This window comes from Delphinus delphis, chromosome 1 (genome assembly GCF_949987515.2).
Source record: "Delphinus delphis chromosome 1, mDelDel1.2, whole genome shotgun sequence".
NCBI lineage: Eukaryota > Metazoa > Chordata > Mammalia > Artiodactyla > Delphinidae > Delphinus > Delphinus delphis.
This window is the reverse complement of record NC_082683.1, coordinates 45055359-45079420: the sequence shown is the minus strand read 5'-3', so window position 1 is coordinate 45079420 and position 24062 is coordinate 45055359. Positions and strand designations below refer to the sequence as shown.

The 24062-nt window shown below is 50.5% G+C and overlaps 1 protein-coding gene across 2 annotated transcripts; it reads left to right on the top strand.

Annotated features, from left to right (window-relative positions):
* The first annotated feature begins 57 nt into the window (after positions 1 to 57).
* On the top strand, positions 58 to 23563 carry CYB5RL (cytochrome b5 reductase like). 2 transcript variants are annotated; one of them, XM_060022477.1, is made up of 7 exons: positions 58 to 74; positions 5329 to 5604; positions 6498 to 6646; positions 9395 to 9482; positions 12716 to 12820; positions 16699 to 16902; positions 20724 to 23563. In XM_060022477.1, exons 2-7 carry the CDS (start codon positions 5413 to 5415, stop codon positions 20925 to 20927), a joined length of 942 nt encoding a protein of 313 aa, XP_059878460.1. In that variant the 5' UTR covers positions 58 to 74; positions 5329 to 5412; the 3' UTR covers positions 20928 to 23563. The 2 variants fall into 2 exon arrangements, with proteins under 2 accessions (XP_059878460.1, XP_059878470.1); XM_060022487.1 differs by lacking the exon at positions 20724 to 23563 and adding an exon at positions 19000 to 19988.
* The last annotated feature ends 499 nt before the right edge of the window (positions 23564 to 24062 follow it).

Below are 24062 nucleotides of genomic sequence, written 5' to 3'. Positions count from 1 at the left end.
CCACCCTGCAGGCCGTCAGCGATTTCCCACAGGTGGAACCCTGCCTGCCTCCCCGGGGAAGCGCAGGAGGGTAGGTGAGTGGTTGTGATGGGCAGGGGGACTAGGAGAAAAGATTCAGGACTTCAAGCCTGAACTCGGGACAACCTTGATCGCTTAACGAGCAATTGGAGCTTGGGCAGGGCACTTCCTTCTGAGCCTTAAAGTCACTCGCTGTAAAAATAACGATAGAAACGCCTAAACTAGCGCCTAAACTAGCTTGGGCAGGGCACTTCCTTCTGAGCCTTAAAGTCACTCGCTGTAAAAATAGCGATAGAAACGCCTAAACTAGCGTCTACACTAGCGCCTAACTAGCTCAGCACCCAGCGCGCGGTGGGTACGCCGTAAATTTCCTTGCCTTTCCAGCCCTCACGCGGAGCCTGAGCGTGGCCCTTGCACCACGCCGGCGCCGCACCGACCGCGCTGCACTGCACGCCTCCTCCCAAGCGCCCAAAGTGAGTTCCTTTCCTCGGAATGTCGCGTTTCGCCTCCTAGAAGCAGGGCCAGAGCGGCGGAGGTGTACCTTCCTCCTTGCGCAGCACGTATTTATCAAATGCCCACTGAGTGTCAGGCACTGCTGAGCATCGGGTTTACACTGGTGAATAAAACAGGTGTGCGATGTAGAGCGTACAGTTTAGTGGGAGATGCAGACAGAAAGCAAGTAAAGTAAATAAATAGCAGTTGCAACACACACACACACACACACACACACTTCATATGCCTTTTCCCCCAGTTATTTTTCTCTTCAGTATTTAACACTAACATAACATGTTTTCTATTTTGATTTTATTTAATCACGCTCTCACTGGAATATAAGATCCATGCGTGCAAGGGATTTTGTTTCTTCACTGCTGTGAAACCTGCTCCTAGACCAGTGCCTGGCACATAGTAAATATATGTTTAATGAATGAATACATAATGATGTGATGAATAAGCAAATAGGGTACCTTCTAGAGAATGAGAAGGGGGTGGTTCAGGGAGGGCTCTGAGGGCAGATGACCTTGAAGCAAGGCCTGAGGGTGAGGAGTGTCATCCAGGCAGAGGCAACAACATGTCAAGGCCTGGCTTCTTAGACTGAAAAAGTAGAGGCTGAGAGAAGATGTGAACCTGGCCTTTAAAATTCATGACTGACGTGGCCAGCTTCTCTACTAATTTCCAAAATACTAGGGAAAGTGGGATTAGTAAAACATGGAGAAAGTAAATTTAAGGCAAAGAAGGCTAAATAACCCTCACACTGTACAGCAGTTTACAGTCAATAGGGCTCCTTCACTTACCTCACTTTATCTCTGAAATACCTTTTGGGAGTAAGAAGTCAGCATAAAGAGGGAATCAGATCTCATTCACTCTTAATACAAACCTGGTACATAACATGCAAGAAAAATGGGTTGACCTGATGTGACACCAAGCTAGGCTGCAAGCTCTGTGAAGGTAGAGCCCCTGTTTTATTAACCTCTGCTGTATCCCAGCACCTAGCACTGCGCCTGGCTCCCAGACCTTATATGTAAACTGAGTACTCACCACTCACCTGAGCCTTGCATATGCCAGGCCTGTGCTTGGTGGTAGAATACAGAAAGAATAAGATAACTGCTTGCCCTCAAGGGGTTCTCAACCTGCTAAGCCTTCCTGAAATCATAGAACCAGCAGTAGAACCAGGTTTTCTTTTCTCTAAAGAGCAGCCTTTCCTCTATAAGAGAAAGATTTATTGCACACAGAGGAACTACCCTTCTAAAACCAATGATAGTAAGTGGTAAGAGAATTTGGACAAGTTCTGATCAGAAGAACACTGGGCACCACACAAGGAGATTGGATTGTATCTTGTAGGCAGTGGGGAGCTATTGAAGCTTGCTAAGCAGGGGACTGTTGTGATCAGAGCTGGTGGGAGGTGTGCTGATTGATGGTGTAGGGGGAGACTGGAAGCACATCGTTTGGGCCCATGGGAAGCTCCAGTGTAAATGGGTGTGGAAAGCAGGAAAAGTGGGAAAGATCTTAAAGGTTAGGGCTCCTGGGAAGTGATTGGTAACCAAGAAACAGGACTTCACTGTCTTCTAGTAGGTGTGGTGGTTTGCTCCTCTGCTTTTGCACAGACTTGGCGCACACCTTGATTCTAGCACTTTATGCACGAATGAAGCTACGGCCCTTGGGAAGCTCCAGGGTGCCTATAAAATTCCGTGGCAGTTTGGCAAGTTGGGTCCCTGTTCTGTGCCAGCCCAGTGCCAGGCACTGGGAATTGGAGATGAAGACACTCTCCTCTGCCCTCTAGAGCATGAAATCCAGGGAGAAAGAGCAGCCTGGAGTCTTAAGAGACCAGGTATGTGCACTAACTTTACCACTCCTGCTTCCTGGCCTCAGTTTTCTCCATTGTGAAATGAGGAAGAGCATGGCCTACTTATGTACAGCTGTCGAGAGGACTGAGTGAGGCAGTGCCTCTATCTTATCCCGGTTCTTATCTGTTTAGTGGATGACTCCTCCAGGACAGAGATGAGTGTCAGTCACCTCTGTGTCCCAGCACCTCATTCAGCAGCCCCTGCCCAGTAAGTGTCTAAGAGGCAGGAATGAATAGGAGGAAATCAAAGACTGGAGCTTTTATTTTTTAAATTTTATTTATTTATATTTTTAAATTAATTAATTCATTTTTGTCTGCATTGGGTCTTCATTGCTGCACACAGGCTTACTGCGGCGAGCGGGGGCTACTCGTCGCTGCCGTGTGCAGGCTTCTCATTGAGGTAGCTTCTCTTGTTGCAGAGCACCAGCTCTAGGCGCATGGGCTTCAGTAGTTGTGGCACGCGGGCTCAGTAGTTGTGGCTCACGGGCTCTAGAATGCAGGCTCAGTAGTTGTGGTGCACAGGCTTAGTTGCTCCGCAGCATGTGGGATCTTCCCCAACCTGGGCTCGAACTTGTGTCCCCTGCGTTGGCAGGCGGCTTCTTAACCACTGCGCCACTAGGGAAGTCTAAGACTGGAGCTTTTGGAGGAGTGATATTTACATCAAATAATGCTCTGGGACATCAGACTTCCCCTAAGTTCTGTTCTCAGACAAGAGGGAGAGAAGACCCTCTTTTACTTTGATTTGCCTGTGGATTTTTAAAAAATATTTATTTATTTATTTGACTGCACCGGGTCTTAGTTGCGGCACGCGGGATCTTCATAGCTGCGTGTGGGATCTTCATTGCAGTGTGCAGGATCTTTAGTTGTGGCATGCGGGATCTTTTAGTTGCAGCATGCAGGATCTAGTTCCCTGACCAGGGACTGAACCCGGGCCCCCTGCATTGGGAGCACAGAGTCTTAACGGCTGGACCACCAGGGAAGTCCCTGCCTGTGGAATTTTCAATGAGTAGTTTCCTTACAGGTGAGATGACCAAGTCTATTTCTATATAAACTGTATAGTTCCACATATGAAGACAGAGAACCTTGATAAATCCCAAACTGCCCTCACAGAAACATCTCAAAATAAATCATAACCATTTAAATTTTCCTCCCTGATCTTTCTTTCAGACAATGTTTACCTAATGGCCCTGAAACCAAGCTCCTTTCCTTCTTCCTTTCATATAACATCCATATTTTTAAATGTACACTGTGCTAGTTCATAAAATGAATAAAAAACAGGTCTCTGCCCTCAAGGAGTTCACAGTCTCAAAAGAAGAGAAAACCACGTAAACATGTAATTTCTGAACAGTGTGAAATGCTATAGGGTAGAGATTCATTCACTGGAAGAGCATTTATTGAGCACCTACAGTGACCAGGGCTGGACCAAGTGCAGTGAGTGCTGCAGGAAGCAGGAAGCCAAGCAGGCCTTCAGAGGCTCCAGCCTGTTCTCTTCCTCTACCCACTCATCCCTCCCTTGTTGTCAGTTACCCAGAGCTCCATCTCCAGACTCAGGTACCTAGACCTATTTAATCCAACTGGCAGCTGGATTTTGCCCTTGGATGTCCCACAGGCACTCAGTGTACCTCAAACTGAACTTAGCCATTTCCCCCACTTCCTCTTTCCCCTAAAACTCAGCTTCTCTTGGACCCACTATCCACCCACGGATCCAAGCCAGACACCTGGATGTCCCTTCTATCCCCCTCACCTGCTCACCTCACATCCATCAGTCTCTGTGTCCTGTTAATTACTGCTTCAGGATTTCTCTAATTGACCACTGTCCTCTCATCCTCCCTGAAGCTCCCCTGGTCCAGGTCCTCATTACCTCTCACCTGGACCATCATGATTTCCTCCTCCTCCTGTTTTCCTGTAATTGAAGAACAATATGTTCTGAGACCAGACAGAGCAGAATTAAAGTCCCAGTGCCATCATTTGGGGACCTTTGTCACCCTGGGTAAGTTATTAAACCTCTCCAGACCCCAGTTTTCCCATCCATAAAATGACACCTCCAGGACTGGCCTTGTTGTAAAGATTAAATGAGATGCAGCAATTTGACAGGTGACTCACCAACAGTGGTGAGTGAAAGAAACCAGACACAGAAGAATGCATTCATATGATTCTGTTTAAAGGTAGAAACTAAGCAAACCTGATAAATAGTGGATAGGGTTGCAAATAAAGGTGGCACAACTAAGGAAAAACAAGGGAATGATTATATCAAAAGTCGGGCGGGGGGCTTCCCTGGTGGCGCAGTGGTTGAGAGTCTGCCTGCCGATGCAGGGGACACAGGTTCGTGCCCCGGTCCGGGAGGATCCCACATGCCGCGGAGCGGCTGCGCCCGTGAGCCGTGGCCACTGAGCCTGTGCGTCCGGAGCCTGTGCTCTGCAACGGGAGAGGCCACAACAGTGAGAGGCCCGTGTACCGCAAAAAAAAAAAAAAAAAAAAAAAAAGTCAGGGTGGTTAATGGGGAGCGGGGGTGTGATCAGGGAGGAACACAAATGTGTGGCTTCTGGGATGCCAGCAAGGTTCTTTTTACTTGAGCGAGTGGTGCTTACGAAAGGGTTCTTTTATTTATTTTTATTTATAATTTATCTGTATAATTTATCTGTATAAAAAGTTATTTTTATAACTTTTATAAATATTAAGTTGTACATAAATGTTGTACTTCATCATTTAAAATATTTTAAAAATTCAATGCGATTTTCTATGTAATCTTAATCCAGCAGTCCTCAGAGCACACGAAGAGGTCAAGAAACCATGGTTGCCCGTTCCGATCGCTGTGCCCTGTCTCCCTCCCTCCCCCACCAGGCAGCAGATCCCAGGATTGATTCATCCCTGTCCCCAGTGCTCACACAGAGCTTGGCACCTGCAGGCCTCAGGGAGAATGAGCGGAATAGAGGTGACCAGAGTGTAACCACATGTTTTCCCTCTCCCAGGCTGGCAAGGGAGGAGGACCTGGGCCTGCTCTGGGAAGAGCACCCAGTTGCCCACACCTCCTGCCTGACCAAGGCCCACTGACAATGGACAAGGGGGAGGAAGATGACGACGAGGAAGCCTGGCTGCAGCTTCGGCCGGTGGAGCCCCTGCCCTCCCAGTGCTGCGGCAGTGGCTGCTCACCCTGCGTGTTTGACCTCTACCAGCGAGACCTAGCAAGTTGGGAGGCAGCCCGAGCCAGCAAGGACAGGAGCCTGCTGAGTGGAGAAGAGACACAGGTGAGGGGGAGCAGCGTCACCTGGCCTCAGCCCTGTGCAGTGTACCTGCTCGCGGAAGCTTCCTTTGACTCTGTACAGCAGAGAGAAAAGAGTGAGCTTAATGGAAGCAGACTGACCCAGGTTCAAAGCCTGGTCCTGAGCTGGTGAATGGGGAATGGGGCAGGTGGCTAGGGGAGGTCCCAGGAGTGAATTGGGTGTGGGCATTTTACAGGAGAGGGAGATCTGTGAGTCGTGGCATTCAGAGAAGACTTCCCGGAGGAGGTAGCAGTAGGGTGGAATATTAAGGACAGTGGCCTGAGACTTGGGAGACATGAATTTGAGTCCCTGCTCATGGTGTGACCTTGTACAAATAAGTCACTACCACTCAGGCCTCAGTTTCCCCACATATAAAATAAGGATATTGGATTAGATCATCCATTAGGTCCCATCAATTTCTAAATTGTGCAGATCTGGATTTTAGCAGGTTTGAAGGATGGGTAGGTCTTTCGTACATTGGAGATGAGTGTTCTGGATAGAGGGCACTGCTCGAGCAAATAAAGGCTCACAGGTAGGGAGCCGCAGGGTATTCTTGGGGTACAGAGAAAAGTCTGGTGTCTGATGCCTGGGAGATAAAATGAGACTTGGGGCCCATCCACAGGGCCCTTGAGTGTCCAGTTAAGGACCTTGCACTTTATCTTGGGGCTGAGGGGAGCCATACAAGGCTTCAGAGCAGGGTGAGCTCAATGTAAAGTGTTCTGGCATTCTTAGAGCCTGAAAGGAAGTGAGGCGGGACTACGCTACTACAGAGAAAACTTATTGGCCTTGATAGCCTCTCCTTGTGGGGAGGTTGCCCATGGATGCTTGCATGTCTCTTGAGTCCCAGCTTCTAGCTATTGAATCTTTTCCTGTTGCAGAGCTGTCCCTCCAAGCTGAGCCCAGAGACCTTCCTAGCCTTCTGCATCAGTGCCACGGACAGACTCACTAAGGACACCTACCTTGTCCGGTTTGCATTACCTGGGAACAGCCGGCTCGGCTTGCGGCCTGGCCAGCACCTCATCCTACGGTACACTCAGGTAGTGGGAGGACCCAGGCTTTGCAGCCCCGCTCTGCCATTTGCTAGCTGTGTGGTCTAGGGCAACTTGCTTAACCTTCCTTAAACCTCCATTTGTCATCTTCAGAATAAACATAGTAGTACGTGACTCAGAGGGCTCTTGGAATTGAACTAGATAATGCATTTTCATAATAAATAATAACAACAGTAACAGCAAACACTTTTTTAGCACTTCGTATCCAAGGCACAGTTCTGTGTGCTCATATGTATAAGCTCATTCATCCCTCACAAAATCCTGTGTGGTAGACACCAGTGTCATGCCCGAGAGGAAACTGAAGTCAGAGAGGTTTAGTAACTTCCCCAAGATCACACAGTTAGGAAGTGTTGGAGCCAGGATTTGAAAGCAAGCAGTGTGGCTCCAGAGCTTGTGGTATTAACCTCATATGATTAGCACCAGTTGATAGAGAAGACACTGTTGTTGAAAATAAGAGTGTTGCTCAGTATCACACAGCTAATAAGGATTCAAACCCAAACAGCCCGCCTCCTGAGTTACACCCTTCATTCCTCTGAACTTCCTTCTTCCTTCCAGCTTACTTTTGTACTCTTCTCCCACCTTGATCCCCACCTCCACCTACACAGGGACAGGACCCTTTGGGACCTCCAGATGGAGGTGGCTGCCAGGCAGTTGACTCTCTGGGTCTGAAGCTCAGCAGAGAAATCTGAGCTGCAGACGTGGATCTGGGAATCATCCAGGTATATTGTTATGCCTGGATGGCATTTGGGAGCATGTGGGGCATGGAAAGAGGGAAGGAGGTAGGACCGAACCCTGACAACTCCAGCATTTATGGTGTTGGCAAGAGGAGGCAGAGCCATCAAAGGAGACGGAAAGTCTAGCCAGTACTTGCCTCGCACTGACCCCTGGTGTTTGTGCCCAGCTTGTTCTGGCCTGTGGCCTGGCTGACGGTCCTTAAAGGTCACTGTTCCAGTGGACAAGAGGGGCCACAGGACAGGTCACAGCCCCAAGCAACCCTCCATCCATAAGTCAGGGATGCCCAGAACTACCTGCCTCTAGTCTGGCCCCTCTCTGTCACTCCAGTGACATTCCTAACACATGCAGCTGACCACATCCCTCCTCATTCAGCCCCCTTCTGGTACTCCACAGTGCCTCCCCAGTGGCACTGTAACCCAAGACCCCAGCCTTCCTGCCCAGCAAGTTCTTCTCCACACCCCCCCAACCACCCCCATACATGCCCCTTGTTCCAGCCCCGAGGTCCACTCGCCAGTTCCTGGCTTGCCCTACATTATCCTACCTCTAAGCCTTTGCCCAGGCTGTTCCCTCTGCCTGGAATTACTTTACTTCCTGCCCATTGTTACCTGTTAGTGGCCTGCTTGTCCTTTAAGACCTTCTGAGCTCAAGGCCTTCTGAGGTTCCCTAGGTGAGAGTGCCTGTCACTTTTACCCCTGTCATAGCAAATGTCACAGTGCCCTTTGCATCTGAGCCATGCCATATGTTCTGTTTGTTATTTCCTTGTTTTTTCTGTAAGCATTTATTGAATATTTCTGCCCAACTTTTGATACATTGGGACAGGCCTTTTTAATCTTTGCATATCTCAAAGAAGAAAATTTTGTACAGAGTAGGGCTCAAGAGAGGAGTGCTTAGGTGCTCCAGGGAAGCTCTGAGTAGTGGTAAGGAGCCCAGACCTGGAGGCAGACACAGCTACAGATGAATTCTAGCTGTGTGACCTCAGGCAGGTGACATCCCTTCTCTAAGCCTTGGTTTCCTCATTTGGGTTATTGTTTGAAATAAATGAGACACTGCATATAGTATACTTGGTGCATCTTAGGCATTTACTACAACATGGCTGCTCTTATTATCACTCACGGTCGTGCTCCCGGCCCCCTTGTTGATAACACTGGAGGGGATTCATGCATGCGGTCAGGCTTTGGACTAGGGCACCCTTGAGGATCCTTTCACTTCTGATGCTCCTGGCATGCGGTCGTGTTTGATAAATGTTAAACGCTTGTTAAATATAGTTATTTTTATCTTGATCATTCTGTGGTCGAGGAGAGGTCAGGAAAAACCCCAGTGATGTCCTAAAATAGCTCACATCATCAGTGTACTTTTTTTTAATTTATTTATTTTGGCTGCGTTGGGTCTTCATTGCTGTGCGCGGGCTTTCTCTAGTTGCAGTGAGCGGGGGCTACTCTTTGTTGCGGTGCGCGGGCTGCTCATTGCGGTGGCTTCTCTTGTTGTCGAGCACGGGCTCTAGGCGCGTGGGCTTCAGTAGTTGTGGCTCGCGGGCTCTAGAGCACAGGCTCAGTAGCTGTGGTGCACTGGCTTAGTTGCTCCATGGCATGCGGGATCTTCCCAGACCAGGGCTTGAACCCGTGCCCCCTGCGTTGGCAGGTGGATTCTTAACCACTGCGCCACCAGGGAAGCCCATCAGTGTACTTTTTGAAGCACTTTTTCATCTGTGACCCCTGTGGAGCTACACAGCAGGGGCATAGACAGTTGTCCCCATTTTACAGAAGGGGCAGCTGAGGGTTTAAATGACCTGCCCAGGGTCTCACAGCCAGCACGTGGCAGTGGGGGGAGCCCAGTGCTCTTTTCTTCTGCTCCATCTTGCCTGCCCCTCAATGAGGACCCCTGGGGATGACTGGGCCCCCACCTTCACTCTCACCAGCCTGGCACAGATTCGGTACTCTAAGGGTTTGTTGAATAACTGGCTGACTGCCTGACTGAGTGCTTCTCTTTCCCAGAGGGATAGTAGATGGCTTAGAAATTCAGAGAGCCTATACGCCCATCAGCCCTGCCAACGCAAAAGGATACTTTGAAGTTTTAATCAAGGTGAGCCAACTCACACGGATGCTCTAAGAGGCTGTGGACTGGACCTCCATTTGCCAGCTTGGTCTGGGTGGGGCACTGCCCTCTGACATGGGAAAAGCCAGCGCTCACATGGGAGGAGGCTGGCTTGAGGGAAGAGCAAGGACAATGAAAGAGACCTTTTCTCATCTCCTCCTCTCCTGGGGAAAGGAGGCCACTGGTCCACCAACAGAGGGCATGTTCCTGATAGATTTTATGGAAAACAGGCTTGGACTGAGAAAAGTAAAGCCATTCCTCCTCACCTTCTTCCCTATTGATGAAGTGTAAGCACTGAACCGGGAAAAGGGGAACCACGTCATGTGCACCTACTGTGTGCTGGGCACGGGTGTCCAGGGAGAGTCAGACACGGTGCCCGCCCTCAGATAGGGGCCAGACTGGGACAGTACAAGGTGGTAGATGGCGGCAAAGGAGGCATGATTTGGGGAACTGTTAGTCATTTGTCCTGGAACACTTTTGTAGGCAAAAGATGGGACATGGAGGACCTTGGGGGCCAAAGTAACCTGAAATCATCTCGCAGGTGGGTTGGCAGGGGTCGGGGCATTTGAGTTGGGCCTTGAGGGAGGAATACAAGTTAGCAGTGGCATTCCAGGGGGACGGATAACCGAAGGCAGGGAGGGGTGAAATAGAGCAGGGTCTTCTGGGAACTGTACCCAGTCTGAGTGGCGGGAGGAGAGTTGCTTGTAGGGGCAGCCGAGATGGGTGGGGAAATCGGCAGAGATGAGATGAACAAAGTGGGCTGGATGCAAAATATCCCAGAGACCCAAGGAATAGGCAACAAATGTATAAGACGTCATGAAGGTCCAATTATGTGCAAAAACAATGAGGTTGAACTACATGAAATTGCTGACATGCTAACATTTTTGACTTACAGAAACAGCAGTTTCATATGGGTCAGCCTAATACATAGCTCTAGATCATTTCCCAAATGGAATCCTAGGGAACACCTATATTTAGGAATAGTTTTCACATCCTTTGTCTCCCTTGTAGGACAGGAATTATCGCCATTTCACTGATAAGCAAACTGAGGCCCCAGGAGGGCCTGAGGCTCCCCAGGTAGTAAGAAGTACAGCTGGAAGGTGAGCCCTGGCCTTCTGACTCCAGGTCCCCAGCACCGTCTCTGGCTCCCAACCATCCCCGCCTGCCTTCAGAGCTGGAGTATTTATTCCCTCACACATAAGCTTGGATGGGATCCCTTTTCCACGCAACTGTTTGTCTGGGAGATTCCACAAATCCTCTCCAAATGGCCTGCTTCCCCAAGCTGCTTGTCTGGGTGTGTTTCTATTGAAAGGATAAGCCTGGAGACAGTTCTTCAGGGCAGCTGGATTTCTCCCAGCTGCAAGGCTGATTTTCTCCTTCATTTACCGGAAAGCCTCTCTTTAGAGAGATGCTTAATTATCCCTAAGCCGCTGGCTGGGAAGATCTGGAAATGTCTTTGCAAATTGGGAAGGCAGGCGGGTTTTGTAAGGTTTACCCTCCCATGTAGATGGAAAGGAGGAGCTCTCATTTCTCTGGCACCTTCTGGGCACCAGGTACTGCTTCTAGCTCTTTATTTTAATTATCTCGTTTCAACCTCATAATCACCCTGCAGAGTAGATCATATTCTCCCCACTTTACAGATGAAGAAACTGAAGCCCAGAGAGATGATGTCATTGTCCCAAGGTCCCTGGGGTAATATGATCTCAAGTGGAAGAACAAGTTCAGTGTCAGTTCTGTTTAACAAGTGTGTATTGAGCATTTACTGTGTGCCAGGCTCCGTGTGGGTGCCAGAGGCACAGAAAAATCCTTCCTTTCTCCTTGAGTGCTCTCTGTGCATAGGGCCCCTAAGGCCACCCCTGGGGCTGTGCCTCCCTGAGGCTGGGGCCACAAAACAAGGTGTGCGCTGAAATATAGCCTCCAGCAACTTAGGAGAAAAACTGTAGCCTCCCCCCAGACCTCTTCAGGTAAGCAGAAGACTTGCCTTGCTTTATGCATGTGGTGCCCAAGGAAGGCAGGGATGGTACCAGAAGTAGCTGTGGGTGCTTAAAAGCATGTCTGGTGACCAAAGCCCAGTCTCTCCTTCAAGCCTGGTTATAATTTCTCCAGACACCCTTCCTGGGCTGTCTTACCCCTGACCATACCACACCTGATGCCCAGAATTCTCTCTGCCCTCCTTCCCGCATCCCCAGTGAGTTTGAGTCTACCCAGTCTTCAAGGTCCAGCTTAGCTTTCCCCTCCAGGAAGCTGTCCTCGATCCCACTCCATTGGAAGTGACTGCACCTCCTCAGGGCTCTCCTAGCACTTCATCCTTCTCACGGGGGGTTAGGTGGTCTCTACATTTTATATGCCTGAGACTTAGGTCCCTCTTAGATTGTGAGCTCCTTAAAGGGAGGGCCTGAATCTGGGTTCATTCATTCATTCAGATGTTTAAGTCCTTTCCATGACTCAGGCACTGGCTGCCTCCATGGAGCTTAAGGTCCAGCTGTCTCCCCTGCAGCCCCAGCATGGTGCCTGACAGAGTCAGGGCAGTGTGCACTTCCCCCGTGGAGGAATCCCCTCCACAATCTTCACTTTTTTCATCCAGCCAGAAGACAGTGCAGGGATATGCAGAGATTGCAAATGAGGCGGACTCTAGCCCATAAATATATTTGGTCTTGGCCTGCACGGTGTTTTAAAATTTTGAATTAATTGCCAACATTTCAAAAATGGGAAAATTTTCACAAAAATATGGATTTCCTGCCCCTCTTAGAGAGTCAGAAGATCTGGCATCGCTGGCCCCACGGACTGTGTACTGGAATTTGCAGAGTGGTTTCCTCCTTTAGAAAGAGTATTCACTCACCAATTTACTGTAGTCCCCACCACTCACTCTTGTCTCCCTGTTGCTGAGACTGCTAGTTGCCATCAATCGTCTCATACCCAGCTCTTCACTCAGTTCTGTTACCCACATGGCCATTGTAGTTATTTGGTTTGAGACCTCTGTAGTTAAGGCCGTAGGTCTTATGGATTCTCATCCCAGTCTTACCATTTACCTTCTGTGTAAGCTTCTTGGCCTCATCTGAAAACGGGGAACGACAGTACCAACTTCATGGATAATTAGGATTAAATGACACAACACGTGGAAAGCACTGGGAGTGCAGGAAGGGCTCCACTTTCGAGGCTGATGTGGTTTGTATTGGCAACATGTGCCTGTCTTAATGAGGTCTCCCTTCGTTTCCTCCCAGTGCTACCAGACAGGGCTGATGTCCCAGTATGTGGAGTCCTGGAAAGCAGGAGACACGGCTTTCTGGCGAGGACCTTTTGGAGGCTTCTTCTATAAACCAAACCAGGTCAGTGCCCTCACTGAGTCCTCAGGAGACCCCTCCCAGCTTAGCTTTCAGGAATGTGGTTCTCATGTTTCAGGCCATAGTATCTCACTGTGCCATTCTTCTTGAGCCCAAACCTAATCCCAAGAGTATCCTTGGGGTTGGACATGGGAGGAGATGGGAATAGGTGCTAAGAAACAAAACTGCCTGCCCATGTTCCAGAACCATCCTTGCCTGCCCATTGCTTGGAAAAATTCAGACTATGAGCTAGGTATTTAGGGCCCTTATGCCATCTGACTCTCAGATATCTTTCCAGTTTCACGTTCCATTTACAAGACTATGAGACCGCTCCCTAAATACACCCTGTGGCTCACTGCTTGGGAACCCCCTGCTTCCCAACCCAAAGGCTCTTCCCCTCATCTTCACGGCATGTTCACATCCTCCCCTGACATTCCCAGGAAGAATCAGTAATTTCTCATCGGTTGGTGCATATCTGGAAAGCAGTTTGACAGTATGCACTGGGAGTCTTAGGAATCTTCACACCCTTGACCCAGTGCTTCCACTTCTGAAGTCTGTCCTATGGAAAGAATCCAAAATGCTGCCTCTTGCACATGTTCATGGTGGCTTTATTTATGAAAGCAAGAAATTGGAGACAACTGAACATCCAACAACAGAACAGTTAAGTACACTGGGTTACAGATACGTGATAGACTATTATCTTGGATTTTAAAATTATGTTTATAAATGATGTTAATGCTTAAGCTGTAAGATCAAGTGACAAACACTAGGTAAACTGAATATACAATGTTAGGAAACTAAGTTAAATTGCACAGAAAATATATATATATTTTTAAAGAATTCCCTTCCTTCCTTCCTTCCTTCCTTCCTTCCTTCCTTCCTTCCCTCCTTCCTTCCTTCCTTCCTTCCTACTTCTTTCTTTTCTTTTCTTTTGTTTCTTCACCGCATGGCATGCAGGATCTTAGTTCCCTGACCAGGGATTGAACCCAGGCCCCCTGTGGTGGAAGTGCAGAGTCTTAACCACTGGACCACCAGGGAAGTCCCCAGAAAAAATATTTTTTTTAAAAAAACAATAAAATGTTAGCAGCTCTGGGTAGTGAAATTATGGGTGATTTTTATTTTCTTCATTATGTTTTCCAAATTATCCATAATGAGTACCTGTTACCTTTATAATTAGGGAAACAAAGCAAAACAAAAACAAATGGAAAAGAACAAATCATTTTTCCTCTCCATTCTTTTTTTTTAATTGAAGTACAGTTGATTTACAATGTTGTGTTAGTTTCAAGTGTACAGCAAAGTGATTCAGTTATACATACATATATATGTGTGTATATATATGTACACACACACACACACACACACACACACACACACACACACACACATATACATCTATTCTTTTTCAGATTCTTTTCCCTTATAGGTTATTACAAAGTATTGAGTATAGTTCCCTGTGCTATACAGCAGGTCCTTGTTGGTTATCTGTTTTATATACTGTAGTGTATATATGTTAATCCCAAACTCCTAATTTATCCCTCCTCTCCCTTCCCCTTTGGTAACCATAAGTTTGTTTTCTATGTCTGTGGGTTCATTCTTTTTGTTTAATTTAAAAATAGCTTTTATTGGTATTTTCCTTACTACAAATGCAGTACCTGTTCATTACCAAAAAAAAATTCAGCAGATATAAAGAAGCTAAAAGAGACTTCCCTGGTGGCCCAGTGGTTAAGACTCTTCACTTCCACTGGCAGGGGCACGGGTTCGATCCCTGGTCGGGGATGTTCCGCATGCTGCCTGGTACAGGCAAAAAAAAATTTTTAAATAAAAAAAATAAATAAAGAAGCTAAAAGAAGAAATAAAGAATACCTGCAGGCCATCTTCCTGGACATACCTTGGCATACCTTACTACCTTGGCATCCACAGACCCCACTGGAAAGCCCTGCACTTCCTGTCTGGGAGGGTGTAGGGCCCAGCCATGAGGGAAAAGACATGGTGTGTCACACATGAACACTTGGCTGCTGAAACTGTGGCTAAGGCTTGGCTCTGCTCCTGTGAGGATGCTGGGATGCAGCCCAGTCTTGCCACTCTGCAGTCATCTTCAATGCAGATGGATCACGTCAGCCCTGAGACATTCCACAGACTTATCATAGGTATTCACCCAGGGCCAGGCCAGTGCTGGACCCTGGGGGCTCAGAGATGGGTCAGATGAGTCCTGTCCTCCAGAAGCTCACAGTCTGATGGGGAGACAGGCCCACAAATAAATGACAACAACACAGTGTGACAAGTGTGAAGAGGGATGCACAGAGGGCTGTGGGAACACAGGAAGGACCCCTCACCTGCCCCTGGCTCAGAGAGGGCTCCCCAGAGGAGAGCCTGAGCAGTGATGGGAGAAAGGGGGAGCATGGCACACCCCGTGACTGGGAGGCTGGGAGAGCATGAACACAGGACAGGATGATGGGCTAGCAGTAGGGCTCAGTGAGGGAAGGAATCTAATTGTATTAAGCCCCATGCTCCATACCAGGCACTTGATTATTTTTTTAATTTTATTTTAGAATTTATTTTATTTTATGTATTCGGTTTTTTTGGCTGCATTGGGTCTTTGTTGCTGCACGTGGGCTTTCTCTCTTGTTGCGGTGAGCGGGGGCTACTTTTCGTTGCACTGTGGTGGCTTCTCTTGTTGCGGAGCATGGGCTCTGGGTGCGCGGGCTTCAGTAGTTGCGGCATGCGGGCTCAGTAGTTGCAGCTCGTGGGCTCTAGAGCACAGGCTCAGTAGTTGTGGCGCACGGGCTTAGTTGCTCCGCGACATGTGGGATCCTCCTGGACCAGGGATCAAACCTGTGTCCCCTGCACTGGAAGGCAGATTCTTAACCACTGCACCACCAGGGAAGTCCCATACCAGACACTTTATGTCATCTCTTTAATCCTCATGACAGTTCTGAGATAGGTGCTCTTCTAGGGAGGTGCTGTTATTTTCTTACCAGTGAAGAAACCAAGGCTCAGAGAGGTGAAAGAACGTGCCCAGATCGCGTGACTGGGGGTTTTCCTGCAGATCTGCCAGGCTCCTGATAGTCCAGGAAGCATTCCATGCAGTAGTGTGGTGTGCAGTGGCTGTTACTAAAGCTGGTGAACACTCAGACTGTGCACAGAGGCCTAATCTCTAGAAGGATGTCGGTGAATACCACACTGTGCGGGTCAGGCACTAACCTTCTAGGCACTGATCTTAAAGAGGCCTAGAGCCAGGAAACAGGTTTGGTGATGGGGAGCTGATGGAACAGGTGCCTCTTGGGAGCTCACTTTGATTGCCTGGCTCTCTGTGCCAGGCACTGAGGTATAGTATCTCATTTAGTCCAGAGATGAGCAGGCTCAGGGTCCAAGCCAGGGGCCTCCGATCTCTGCAGGGTTGCCCTGGGGCAGAGGAAGCAGCCCAGAGGGCAGGGCTGGGATGGCGGTGGGAGAGCAAAGCTTTGGTGGGAACAGGTGTCAGCTCAGTGTCAGGTGGGAAGCCTTCCCTGGCAAGGGGAGTCAGTCTGTAATGGAGCAGACTTCCTTGGGAGGTAGTGGACTACCTATCAGCAGAAGTATGTAAGCAGAGTCCCGAGGGGATGCTTCAGAAGGCAGCCAAGCCACTTGCAGGATGACTGCACCATCATGTTCCCTTTCAGCCTCCAGATTCCATGATTTCTGTTCCATAGACCTCATAAGCTATAGCCTTTCACAGGCAAGGATGGTTTTCTGGAGGAGGTAGAGAGGCGAACTCAGATGGGTGGGACACCCAGGAAGGGCAGTGCCATCCAGTTCAGACAAGCCCAAGAAAAGCCCCCGTAGTGGATGGCTGGGGTCAGACCCCTTCCCAGCCCACCCCTGTCATATACCGTCCTGTTCCCTAGTATGGTGAGCTCCTCATGCTGGCTGCTGGCACTGGCCTGGCCCCCATGGTGCCCATCCTGCAGAGCATCACAGACAACGCAGAGGATGAGACCTTCATCACCCTGGTGGGCTGCTTCAAGACCTTTGAGGGCATCTACCTGAAAACCTTCCTCCGGGAGCAGGCTCGTTTCTGGAATGTCCGCACCTTCTTTGTACTCAGCCAGGTGAGCCCAGGAGGATGATTTCCTTCCCTGATTGAGACTCTACTGTCCCCTGCACCCATCTTGAGGACATGCTGTGGGCTCTCTGCCCTGTGCTGTAATAGTCATCCCTGCCACTGGTGGAACCCCCAGTGTGTGCCTGGCAAGGAAGGCAGGTGTTGCCGTGTTCATTATGCAGATGAAGAAACTGACGCTCAGAAGTGAAGGCACCAGCTGGTGTCGTGCTGCCAGACAGGGTGAAGCCAGGATACGAACCCGAGACTGTCTGCTTCCAGAGCGCCAGCTCTCACCCACCATGGTTTGCTGCCTGCCATCCACCCTCTGGCATCCTCTGTTGTATGGGCGGGGGGCCTGGCTGTAGAATCAGTGGGCCAGGCACAGACGTCCTCTGGCTGTGGTAGCTCCTTGAGGCAGGGACCACGTGTCTGGATCACCCTGCTTTCAGTGCTTTGCACAGCACCAGGCATGGAGTAGGCACTCACCCGGGCAATGGCTGGTGGAGTAAACCGGGTCCAGTTCACTGCATTTGTTAGGGTCTTTTCCACATCACTTTGTTCCCACCTGGGAACAAAGCTGCTTTCAGATCCTCCAAGTTACAGCCACTCTAGCTGGAAGCGGCTTTGCCTCCTGAGCCCTCTTCCCTCTGGTTCCCCATCCCCTCCATTCATTCAAGCCGCCCCTCTGGGCCCTCCCCACAGGGCCGCAGCGTGGAGGGCTGTCTTGCACCTCACCTCAAGCCAGGCCCTCAGCTATCTTTGTTCACTGGCCTTCGCCTGGTCTGTAGCTTTATTTCTCTTTCCTGCATGCCCTGGGTTGAGGTTCCCTGCCGGTGCCTCCCCTCCATTCTCTTGGTCAGGGTCAGCCTCATTACCCTGTACTTTGGAGCACCCTTGTCATCAGTTTCCTCTTGAGACAGCTTTAGAGTGTCCCTAAAGACTTACACGATCCTCGACATTGTGGCTGGGTGGGGGAGGGTGTCAGGAAACCAGAGGTCCTGAGGTGCCCGGGGCCAGAGTCCACAGGCCTGTGCACGGGGCAGAATGCTCTGTGGCGTGAACACCGAGAGGGTCGTGCTTGGTGAACATTAGCAGCGACAGCAGCGCCCAAGGTCAGGGATGAAGCAGAGGGCTAAGGTCCAGCCGAGGGGAGAGGGGCGAGGGAAGGGCCACTCCTGCCGGGAGCACGCTCAGCCCTGCCTAAGAGCTGGTCGGGGAAGGTGGCAGGAAGGCAGGCACCTGGCAGAATTGCCCTGGCGGTTGGCCAGCCTTCCTTTCCCCCACCACGTGCCAGGTGCCAGGGATTTAAAAATGAAAATGGGCCGTCCCTGGCGGTCCAGTGGTTAAGATTCTGTGCTTCCACTGCAGGGGACGGGGGTTCAATGCCTGGTCAGGGAACTAAGATCCCACATGCCACACAGGGCGGCCGAAAAAATTTTTTTTAATAAATAAATAAAAATGAAGATGACCTCTTACTGCCCTCCAGGTGCTCATCTATATGTGTGGAGACAGCCACGGAGATAGCTGACAAGGGCTCCCCTTCATCGAGCACCTTCTCTGTGCCTAGCACTGTTCTAAGCACTTCATGTGTACTAACTCATTTAATCCCCACCACCATATTAGGAGGCTTATACTGCCATCATTGCCTTTTAATAGATGTGGAAACTGAGACACAGAGAGGTTAAGAAGCTTGCCCAAGGTAACACAGCAAGTTGGTGGCCAGGCCATGCTCTTATTGCTTGTCAGTGTAAGACAGCACAGGGATAGGTGCTGTGGAGGGTGTTCAGGGTGCTGGAGGCAAGCAGAGAGGGCTTCACAGAGGAGATGGCATTGGAGCCCAGGCTTGAGGGCAGAGTTAAAGTTCACCAGCAATAGGGGACCTTCTACCCTGGGCCGGGGCTTTGATGAGGCCAGTGCCCTGGGGTTGGGCAGGTGAGTGGGCTGGCTGTCAATAGCTGGGGAAGGTGAGGGATGGTGGAGTGAGGGGTGCCTCCTGCCTGTCCATGCTTCCTCCACTCCGGGTGCTGCCTGGGCCATAGCGACAGCATCATCAAGGATCTCCCTGCTCCAGCCGCTCCTTGACGATTTGTCCTTCATCCTGCAGCCGGAAGGGCAGCTCTGACCACATCACTGCCCTGCTTCCTGTCCTTCCCTAGCTCCCCACCGCTCTCAAGGCTATGTGCCAGCCCTCCACGGCCTCGCCTTCCGGCCCACTCCGGCTGCATGCTGCGTTCTGGTGTCACTGGTCTGCCTGTGGTCGCAAGTGCTCTGTGCTTTTCTGGCTCCTGGGTCTTTGCTCGTATGGTTCCCCCTGCCAGGCACACTTTTTCCCACTTCTTCACCTAACGCCCACTCATCCCTCGCATCTCTCTGCTAAGGTGTAATTCCATCCTGGGAACTTTCCCTGAGCCTCCAGGCTGGTGTAGGTGTTTCTGCTGTCACGGCCCAGGCTCTGCTTCCTAGCACCCACCCCACTGCATCATCATTGTTTATGGGTCCCCTCCCCACTTGAGCAGCAACCAGACCCCATGCATCTCTGGGTGCACAGTCAAGGTCAGCTGCACTGAACCTAACTGGCCTAGGGGGATCGGGCATTGGGAAGGAGGGGCAAGGCCAACGGGCCCTACTCGTTCCTGCCCTCGAGGGCCCATTGGGCAGGTCAGAGCACGAAGGGCATGCAAGAAGATGCAGATCATCAGAGAGTGTCCCCTGTCAGCAGCACAGCACTGTCCTCAGAGGCCCTCGGGGTCCGATGAGCTCTGTGAGTGCGCCTGAGATTCGAGGCCTGCATTCATGGAGGCCCTCTCAGCGCTTCCCCGTCCGCTGCGCTCATCTCAGTAGCTCAGAGAAGTCATGGCTCCTCACCAGAAAATGGTGGCAAAGCTTGGATTCCAACCCCAACCCCTCTCTCTCCATCCTGTCTCGCTGCTTGGCCCCGGGAACCAGAAGTTCATCTCGATAGGGTCTGCAGAGGTGATGGTCCTGTTCTGCTGCGGGTTCTGTTTTGTTTTGGACGCTGGTTACATGGTTTATTCTCTTTGTTAAAATTCTCCAAACTATATAAACTTTACGATTTTTATACATGTGTTATACTCCAATAAAATGTTTACTTAAAAGATATTCTTCCAAGTAGTGGAGATTTTCTTCTGTGGCCCTGGGAATGAAAGCCACAAGCTAAGTCTAGAGAAGCAGAAAGAGAAGGAGCCTGGGGCATTGCACACCCCCAGAATACTACCTCTAGCCTTTTCATGTGAGAGAAATAAACCCTTCTCTTGGTTAGGGCACTGCAGCCCGGGATCTCTGATACACACAGCCAGATGGGGCCAGGAACCCTGTCTGTTTAGGGCAGCTGCTGTATCCCCATTGCCTAGCACCGGGCCAGGCACAGAGTCACTCAGTAAACATTTGTTAACTCAACAAGCTAATTGAAATCTTAAATGAACAAAAGTTATGCTCCGAGGGTGATGGTGATGGATAACCTTGGAAAGATGCTAGGAGACCCACAGTCATGGTGAGAAAACATCCCCCCTGAGTGACAGGTGCAGTGGCCCCAGGTTCTGGTCCTGCTGCTGCCCCTGTCATTGTGTGCCCTGAGAGGCATCCCTCCTCCCTGTGCATCAGCTGTTGTGGAGGATGACTACCTACCCACAGGCTTCCGTGAGGGTGATGTGAGTCCCAGTGTGAGGAAGTGCCTGGCCCGTGGTGGGGTTGGGTGAAGGTTGGCTTCCCACCCCCTCTGCCTCAGTGTCCTTGTTGGCCAGAGAGGAGCTGGCCATGTGAACTCTGAGGACCCCCAGTAGTCACCCCCACTGTTTCTCATCCTCCCAGGAGAACTCCCTAGAGCAGCTTCCCTGGAGTTACCGGGACAAGACCCACTTTGGCCGCCTGGGCCAGGACCTGATTGAAGAGCTGGTCGGCTCCTGTCGGAGAAAGCCGTTTGCATTGGTCTGCGGCTCAGCTGAGTTTACCAAGGACGTGGCTGGGTACTTGCTGAGCGCAGGCCTGGCCGAGGACTCCTACTTCCTCTTCTAGGCCTGGCCTCCCTTCTAAAGCTCAGGCCAGGGACCTGGCACTGGGACGCAGGAAGGGACACAGACTGAAATCCAAAGACATGAATGGAAGACTGCCGCTAACTCTCCAGGTGACCTGGGACAAATGTCTTTACCTCTGCACACCTCCGTTTCTCATCCACCCCACGCGGCTCCTGACTCCCTCAAACAGGCATCCTACTGGGAGGAGGGAGATGGAGCTGTAGGAACCTTGGGGAGGAGAGTATCGGGCCGGGAGTCAGGGAGCACTCCCTGGAGGGAGCCAGGTCCTGGCTGGGTAGGAGTTGGCAGGAGAAGGACTAGCAGGGGCTTTCCTGGTTCCTCAGCTTCAAGGGTTTGAGAGGGGCTCCCACTGGGCCCTGCCCTGTAATGCCTGTGCCAAAGCCTGCTTTCCCTGGAGATGTGTGTCTCTTGTGACCTCAGGGCTGGCTCAGGTGAGGTGCTCACTGGTTAGGGAATGACCATAGCGGAGGCTAGAGGAGGCACTTGCTGTATGTACCTCCAGTGCCGTGAGCCTGACACAATGAAGGCCGTGGGTTCTGCGACCTGAGCATGTCTCAGAACAAGGTGGGGCCCTAGATTACCTTTATTTTGGCACCAGGTCTTTTGTGCTGCAAAAGGCTTCACTCTCAGTCTCCTTTTCCTGGCTCAAGAGCCCAGCCCAGAGTCCTTTCCCCAGCAAAAGAGCCATGGAAGCAAATGCCTCCCCCTCCTGCAGGCAGCCAGCTCAGCCGTGCCTTCAGCTGCAGCGCCCTGGTGATGGTTGCCATGGAGATCTAAAGATAGAGCAGGAGTCCGGAGACCTGGGTCCTTCTCCCTGCTCTGCCCACTGAGCTGCTGCTGTTTCTGAGGCACCCCCTCCCCCCGCCCCACCTCCTCCAGACCCCACCCCCTCCGTCCTTCATGGGGCATGCCCTCCGCAGGGAACTTAGCAATCCTGGACAGTGCACCGCAGTTCATGAATTCTGCTTTCTATAGCCTGGGCTCCAGTATGCTGCACCAGCTCAGGCTGGCTATAGGCAGTCCCAGAGTTGGAATATTAAGCCGTGGAATCTCAGAATCAAAGAACCATAGAATCGTAGAGTTGGAATTTTGCAGTCATAGAATCACAGCCCTCATCATATCAGAGGTTAAAGCTCAGGACTCCAAAAAGTATCCCATCTACCAGACTCATCGTATCAATGGGGAAACCAAGGCCCAGCTAGGCCACGTGACCTGCCCAAGGTAAAACAGCTCATGGCAAGGCCAGTGTCAGAAGCCAGGTCTCTAATGTGAGCCTTGTCCTCAGAGTTCAGTACCAGTGATTTTTAAACTGGGCTCTGCAGGACACTACAGTTCCTGGCCTGACAGCAGTGAAGGAATGGCCAGGTGGGATCTCCAGGCCCCCTTCCGACCAGAACAGTTTTGTTTTTATCCCATTTATATCTTGGAGCTTGGAGTCATTTTCATTTGTGAAACAGAGTTTTCCTGCACTGCCCAAAAAGTTGCAACAAATCGCCTTGCTGTGCCATGTTCAATAAATAATTATGGCAAGCAGTTGGGGGATGGTGCCAAAGGTTTGAAACCAAGCTTCACAGACAGAATTCCATGGTCAAATAGATGTGGGGAATACTGCATGTGACCTTCACCAGGAATCACGTGCACACGAGCATATTAAAGGCTCTGAAAAGTCCAGTGGTGAAGAAACGTTTTCCATTTTGTTTAACCCAGAGTTTCCTAAGCTTATTTAATTAGAGAACACTTTGAGACCAGCATTCCATGGACTGCTTCAGGAGATGCTGGTCTGCTGCAAAGCCTCTTTGCAGAATAGCATAATCAGTGGGGAGGCCCTTCCCTGAGAGGCGGAGGTCCCGAGCAGGAACTGTGATCTCATTCGGCCTCTCCTGTGACTTGAGCAAGGCACTTTCTTTCTCAGGGCCTCTGAATCTATGCATCTTCCTCCACCCTTTCTCCTCCCTCAGTACGTCCTATAGATTATACTCACAAATACTCCTGGAGGGCCTCTTAGGAGCCAGACTCTTAGGCACTGAGGGAAGAACAATGAACAAGGTGGGTGCGGTTCTGGGAAGCTCCATTGGGGAGCTTATAGTCCGACAAGGAAGGCAGAAATTAAAGTTGTAATTCTAAAGGGATGAGTGTGCTAAAAAGGGAAGTATGGAGCGCTAGGAGAATGGATGCCAATGCTCTAGCCTGGCCTAGGGGAGGCCAGGACGCACCGCTGCACTGAGGGTAGAGGCCTCTCACAGTTAGGCGTGGTAGGTGGTCCCCACTTAGGGAGTGAGGGGTCTGGGGCAGTTCTTGTATGTCTGTCTTTTCCCATTTTAGATATTTGATGTTTAGCTATTACTATCCAGCGGTAACCAACAGCCCCTCTTACCCTAGAATGTGTCACCCTCCCCTTCCCCTCACTCCATGTGGGATCTGTGCGGTCTAGATGCTGGTGGGGTTCCGTATGGGACATTGGTGAAGACCCAGCCACGCCCTGGGTGCCAAGATGCCAAAGGGCTCATACCATCCGGAAACTTGAGAGCTCATGGCTGGGTCCTGTGCCTCGAAAGATGATAAGTGAGTCCAAGAAGGGGACTAGGTGGAGTGTGTGCGCATGAACCTCTTTGAATCAGGGTGAGGTTCCCAGCTCAGGGTGAGCTGGCCCATTCCTCCCATCTCTCCTGGTGATGCTATCAGGGTGTTGGTGGCAAAATCAGTGGCTGCCTTGGTTCCGCCCTCATCATGTTTTGCCTGCAGCATTCCCATCCTCAGCCTCCAACCTCCGGCCTCTCCCCTACACCCCCTTTCACACTGTGACCAGACCCAATTTTTTAAATTGTAGTGGTAACACTGTGTCGGCCAAAAAGTTCATACGGGTTTTTCCGTAAGATGTTATGGAAAACCCGGAACGAACTTTGTGGCCAACCCAATACTTAACATGAGATCTAAGTGTAGGATAGTTGTTGAGTGTGAGTCCAGTGTTGCAGCTCTCCAGAGCTTATTCAGACTGCTTCTTCTAACACGCAGATCTGAGCCTATCACTCCCTTGCTTAAATCCTTCAGTGGCTCCCTGCTGCCCTCAGGGTACAGCATCGTGGCTCTGCTTACCTCTCCAGGCTCATTTTGTCTT